Below are 6,279 nucleotides of genomic sequence, written 5' to 3'. Positions count from 1 at the left end.
ATCAGTGACCACATTTGCAGCAGGGAAATAGATAATTAAGCTGACGGGGGGTTACATGGAACATTCGGTCCAGAGAAGAGGCCGGCGCACGTCTGCCTCTGTCTGAGCACTGCCTGGCACAGGCTCAAAGAAGGTCACTCTCCACCCGGAGTCAATGGGTTGGAAGCAGCCACCACCCAGATCCTTTCCTGCATTGCCAGTGGCATTAGCTCTCTCCGCCCAGCTGGACAGACTGACTGCATACGCGACGGTATCAGGGTCCCTGCAGCAAAGCCCTCGAGTGCACAGGTGCTGCCTGGGGCCACGACACACAGTCCCAGATGGATTTTCTAGCCCAAGAACAATGCACAGGAGACATTCCAGAGATTTTATTTTGGCCTCTTTATTCCAGGCCACGCTCCCCCACAGAGCTCTTGCAGAGGTGACTGAACATGTTAGAACAATACACGCTGCACTGGGGGGCAGGCTACAGCCTGCCACTCCCTTCCAGAGCTGGGATGGAATCCAGGAGTCCTGGCTCCCAGCCCCTCCCACATCCTGCTCTAATCCACTAGACCCCAGTCTCTGCCCAGAACTGGGAATAGAACCCAAAAGTCCCAGCTCTCAGTTTTCCGCCCCTGCTCTAACCACTACCCCCAAACTCTTTTCCCCAGAGCCAAGGAACAGTCCCAAGAGTCCTGACTCCCAACCCTCCCTCCCCACCTTTCAGACCAGCTGTGTGGCTGCAGCAGTAACAGGTGCCATCCTCATGGGGGAAGACAGGTTCTAGGATAGCCAAAGAATAAATCGCTATGGAACTAGAAGAATATGCCATTAGTGAGACCTCACGTGCAATGCTTTCCACAGCAGCCCCGGGATGGACCATCCCAGGCCACCCACGCATGTGCACCCGCAGCTCCGACAGAGCAAGAGGTCCTAGCTAACTAGTGGGCGTTGCGTGCCGAGGGCTCTTCAGATGGCTTTGCCCATGATGAGCATGCTCATGAAGAAGACCATAACAAAGAAGACCCACATGAAGATGCGATCCATGACCTTGGCCACTTTCTTCCACTCGCCGCTCCGTTTCTGAGCTGCCTTTTGGTCCCGGAAGCAGTTGGCAATGTACTCGACGTTCCTCAGCAGGCTGTTGTGGTGGCAAAGGCACGGGCTCTTCACACAGACTTGGTGCTGCTGCCCCTCCCGGCCGCACTCTAGGTTCTTGCATGTCCCAGTCTCTTTCCAGTCCTGCTGGCCAGAGAGATTGCTGAGCCCCTGCGGCAGCAACTCCTGCTGCAAAGACTCTTCCCAGCACGTCGCATCCGAGTTCTCCTCCCTTGTCTGGGCTTTCTGCTCCTCCTTGGCAGCCCTGCCGCTCACCACCTGGACCGTGGGCCGGTGGCCCAGTTGCCGCTTGGGACTTTTGCAGCTCTCCCCCACCTCATAGACAAAGAATAGCTGGGCCATGTACTGCAGGATGAACTTCTTGGCCCACCTGGGCACGGGCTTAGCTCCTGGGCCGCAGTGGTGAATGTTCATGATGAATATGGTCAGCGCGGTGGAGGCTGTGATCATGGTCATGGTGGCAATGTAATACTTCCCTAGAAGACAAGGAGGGATGCGCTGTGACTGACCTGGGAAGTGGGGGACTCGTGGCTGCAGGCCCAGACACTGGTGCTCACCTAGGGAAATGGGAGGCGGGGACCTTCAACACCAAAACACAAGCCCCTACCACATAAGCTAAAGAACAACAACTCTAGCTATAAGGAAGAAGCAGGTTGTTATAGTCCCAGGAATGGCCTCTGTCCTCCAGCTGAGTCCCTTCCACCAGCAGTAGACAAGAGGCTGGTGTAGGACCCTCTAGGCCATCAGAGAACCTCTTGCACTAGGATGGTCCTTTAACGGCTGGGTACATCAGCTTTAGATCCAGAATCTGGTGTCAGTATGGTGCAAAGCAACCATGCCGCACCTCAGGATCTGGCCTGCAGCCTTCACACTTGGCTTGGTTTTTTTTTTCTTTTTTTGTGTTTGTTTTTTGAAAGGTGTTTCTGAAATCTACAGAATACAGCCAAGCTTTAGCAAAGATACGCAGCCCAGCTAAACCAACCTCTACTGAAGCCAGCCCAACTTAATGGGGGCTGCCTATCTGTCTCAAATAAGAACCTTTCCTTAAATCTGCAGTTGTCTGGGTCATCCCAATTCAGGATGCACATTCTGGCTGCAAGATTTTAGTACCTTAAACCCACATTAAACAGTTTGCAGATCAGGATTTAAAAAAAAACAAAAAAACCAATATCCTATAGAAAAGTCACTGCAGAATTTGTACATCACAAGCATTTTAAAATGGTAAATTCAGCCTGAACTGCAATAACCTTAGCAAAAACTCTCTCTCTCATATATTTATATAGATAGATAGATAGCATAGAGAGAGAGAGAGAGAGAGCGCACTCTCCCAAAATATCAGACCATATTGAAAAATGCTATTTTAGATTAAAGAAATTGTCCACTTTCAAGTAGGCTCAAACAAACGAGCCTCAAACTTGGGTTGAGTCTTTGATCTCAATGAGATCTATCAAACAAGCTAAGTTTGAAGCTTCTAATTTCATTTGGTTTTATTGTAGGTATTCTGAGCACAAGATTTCTAAATGAAGCACGGTGGTGAAAGGGGGACCACTCCTTCTCCACCTGCTCAAATAAAACCCCGAAAAAAAACTAACCTGAACAGATTTGGCTCAGACGTTCAAAATAAAAAATGTATCTTTGGGGTGAGACCAAGCATGGAAAAGTTACTCTGGAAAGGTATGTGTTTGGTTAGATTCATAGACTGCAAGGCCAGAAGGGACCATTGAGATGATCCGGTCTGATCTGCGGAACACAGGCCAGAGATCTTACTCAATTTCTGTATCTAGCCCGTAATTTGATGGGGCTACAGCCCATGTGCTAGAGAGACGTCTAGTTTTGTCTTTAAGACAGCAAGTGATGGAGAGTGCCCCAGGTCCCTAGGTAAGGCAAGAAAGGGGAGCTAGAATGGAAGCTGGAATTCCACCATGGCTGCAGTGTGCCGCTTGCGGACAGTTTTTGCGAAGAGGCTGAGGACCGGAATGGACCATGCCCCTAGAGCTGATCCCTGCATCTTGGGGCTGAAGCACATGAATGGTGACATGGTTTAAAGAATACCCATTCTGCATCACATACTGCATCTGCAGAGTGGATAGAGGGCTTCCACAGTTGCCCAGCCAGCTGCAGGAAGAGGCAGATACTCACCAATCAGCGGCACGTTCTCGGAGGGTGGCATGCTCTCTGCCACCAGCAACTGGAAGACGGTGAGCGCCAGCAGGACTGTCACTCCCAAGGAGACCTTCTCCCCAGAGTCGGCTGGGAGGTAGAAGCCCAGCGGGGCCAGGAAGGAGATCATGATGCAGGGGAGGAGCAGGTTGAAGATGTAGAAGGAGGCGCGTCGCTTGAGAATCAGCGTGTAGGTGATGTCGGGGTAGGGCTCCGAGCAGCAGCCGTAGATGATGACGTTCCTCTTGGCTGGCATGCCCAGCACCTCCCACTCCACGTTCTCCACGAAGTCAGTCAGGTCGGCTGTGTCCAGTCCATTCACGAGGTCGATCTGGTTGCCGTTGTAGGTCCACGAGCCGAAGGTCAGTCGGCACTGCTGCCCATCGAAGGGGAAGTGGGAGACGTCCACCTTGCAGGAGCTCTTGGTGATGGCAGGGGAGTCCCACATCACCTGCCCATCGTAGCGGATCACCACGTTGGTCTCCATGGAGCCCGTGAACTGGTTGTCTGCACTAGAAGGACAGGGAACACAGATAGGGGCAGGGAGGGGTCCTTACATACATGAGGCAAGACTGCACGGCCCTTCGCTAGCCTAATCCCTCCCCCGCTTTGCTGGGCTTGTTTCTGTAGGGCTGCTCACGAATGAGAGACATAGCTCGCTGGGTTGGCCCGGTAGGGTCCCTCATGAGCACTCGGTGGCCAACACAGGTGTGTTTTCATAGGGTCGCTTGGTCACTCACTGGCTTGTTGTTATTATAGGGTCACTCACTGTGGGCCTTGATTTTGTTTTTAAACAAATGAGTCATGAAACTTTTGCTCTGAGAAGCCCCCCCCCGCAATAAAAATCACCTGGACTCTGCAAACAGATGCAAGAAAAAGCCAAGTCCAGTTCTGGGCTTCCCAATCATCAGTGCCCAGTCTTTAAACAGCCACACGCCCCCTTCTGACAGCTTCCCTCCTGTCCTCCCCCTCGGGGGCCACAGCGCAGGCTTGGATGCCATGTGCTGCTCTGAGCGGCAGGAGCGGGCTTTACCTGCCTGCGTGCGCAGCCGCTCAGCCATACCCGGGCACTGTTGGGCCCCAGCAACCCGATCCCTCTGGCCCGGCTGCTCCCAGCGCTGCACCGGGGAAGGTGCGGGATGAGAGCAAAGCAGATGAGGCCAGGGAGCCGCAGAACATGCCAGGAAGATCTTTGCCCGCTACATCCGGGCAGCCTTTGAGGGGGCCACTGCCCAAGGCAGCAGCTGTTACGCTCACTGTGCCGCGGGGGTGGGGGGGGGCGTAACAAGGGTGCAATTACACGGTCTCCACATGGGCCCAAGACGCCTACATTCTGCCGCCTGTTAACCTGCCCAAGGGATCCCCTCTTCCAGATGGAGCCTGAGGGCGACGGGCTCACTAGGGGCTGCAGCCTGCAAAAAGGCACTTCAGTAACCTCCCCTCCAGCTAACAGAGAGCCACCACTGGCTCAGGGGGCAGGGGCCTGTGTGTATGGAGCTGGAGGGTCCCTGGTTCTATCCCCCCGCCAGGCCGCAGGAGCCCCGTCTCCAGAAGCGGTGCAGTTCAATATCAGGCTGACCTACTTGTTATACAGGACTATGTCCGGTCTCCATACATAACTACTAGGTATGCGGACGGTGTCGATCCCATCGTAATCGTCCTTATCCCAGCTCAGGTAGGCGTCCACCCACACCTGCCTGATCCACAGGTAGGCAGTCAGGACCTGGTTCCTCTCGTCCTGGAACAAGGAGAGATGAGGAGAGGTGTGTGTGAAATGCAGCCACCTCTGGAGAGGGGGGGAAAGATAGGAGCAGCCGCTGGTTTTACACTAACCTCCAGTGTATAGGGCATTTGCCATACGCTTTACCAGCATGAAGCCACCCTCAGAAGGGACTCAGACCCTGGCCTTGCCAATGGTGATGCGTGCCTCACTTTCAGCATGAGGAGAATGCCAGGGAAATCCATGGGACTGTGCAGGATTTGGGGCTTGGAGTCAGACTATGCTAGAAAACCTACCACATCAGGGAATCACAGGTCAGTTCTTCTTTGGACTGGATGGGACCAGATCCCACTGCAGTCATGTTACTAATTCCTGTTAGCCCTCACTTTGGGGGGGCTGGGCTAGTCACTGGGCCAAGGGGTGCACTTGGAAGCTAGCTGCAAAACACCCAGTGACATTCGGAGTAACCCTCTCAGCCCCCATCGGGGTTGTCTGTCCCGCAACCTGCAGAGCAAGGGTTTCATCTCCCAGTGGGCGGCATGTCTCGCGTGGCTTGTGCAGTGAAGGAATGGCCTGCATTTCCCAGACGTACCATGTCGATGATTTGGGACAGGGTGATCCGCAGGGTGACGTTCAGCGCCCGGTCCGTGTCCTCCACCGGTCGCAGAGCGTTGGAGTAGTTGGCAAACAAGTCGTGGAGCAGCTTGTAGGCGAATTTTCCCTGAGCCCCCGAGCAGCCTAAATAAATAGATAAGAGACACACAGCAAAGCTGGAGGGGAACTGGGAAGCAAAGGGCAGTGGGGCGCCGTAGAACCCAGCCCTGATAAGCTGTGCACACAAACCCCTGAGCTAACTGCACAGCTGAGAAACACACAGAGCTACTGCCAACGAGAGTATATCTGTGGGGCAGATCAGGGGTCACGGTGAGCCTAAGAGCATTGTCGTGCCAGGGGCAAGGGGCTCGTGGGTAACCAGTAGTGAGTTTCAGCTGGTCTGACCAGTTCAGTGTCCCCAGTTCGCTTATAGCCATCTGTATACAACAGTCGTCATGTAAGGAGTCATTGGAAAACCAGTACCGCGCTGGTCATTACTATTCCGGCGCCGTCTACATACAGTAAACACCTAGAGGACTGTACAAATGTGAAGGAAATATGGGACTATGATATATTTGAACTAGACAGGTCTGGAGAGTGGGGAAACAGGTTTTTCCAGACAAAGGAAAAGCTGATGGCTCTCTCCAGGTGCAATCACAGACCATTGGCAATCACAAGCGAGGCCAGTCGTTGGCTAACAGGGG

At 53.5% G+C, this 6,279-nt stretch overlaps 1 protein-coding gene across 2 annotated transcripts; it reads right to left on the bottom strand.

Annotated features, from left to right (window-relative positions):
* Positions 1-299: 299 nt before the first annotated feature.
* On the bottom strand, positions 300-5,655 carry CHRNA10 (cholinergic receptor nicotinic alpha 10 subunit). 2 transcript variants are annotated; one of them, XM_084617908.1, is made up of 4 exons: positions 5,095-5,554; positions 4,845-4,999; positions 3,241-3,773; positions 300-1,577 (listed from the first exon to the last, which is right to left on the bottom strand). In XM_084617908.1, the coding sequence occupies exons 1-4, from the start codon at positions 5,110-5,112 to the stop codon at positions 952-954; spliced, it is 1,332 nt and encodes a 443-aa protein (XP_084474034.1). In that variant the 5' UTR covers positions 5,113-5,554; the 3' UTR covers positions 300-951. The 2 variants fall into 2 exon arrangements, with proteins under 2 accessions (XP_084474034.1, XP_084474035.1); XM_084617909.1 differs by lacking the exon at positions 5,095-5,554 and adding an exon at positions 5,574-5,655 and having other exon boundaries at positions 303-1,577.
* Positions 5,656-6,279: the final 624 nt, after the last annotated feature.

This window comes from Lepidochelys olivacea, assembly GCF_965140295.1.
Source record: "Lepidochelys olivacea isolate rLepOli2 genome assembly, chromosome: 1".
NCBI lineage: Eukaryota > Metazoa > Chordata > Testudines > Cheloniidae > Lepidochelys > Lepidochelys olivacea.
Note: the sequence above shows the minus strand (reverse complement) of the source record. Positions and strands in the feature narration are given on the sequence as shown.

Excerpts from the sequence above, each read along its gene's own strand:
- CHRNA10 (XM_084617908.1), bottom strand. Across the intron at positions 3,774-4,844 it reads GACATAGTCCTGTATAACAA|TGCAGACAACCAGTTCACGG; the intron begins GTAGGTCAGCCT and ends CTGTCCTTCTAG. Across the intron at positions 1,578-3,240 it reads CGAGAACGTGCCGCTGATTG|GGAAGTATTACATTGCCACC; the intron begins GTGAGTATCTGC and ends CTTGTCTTCTAG.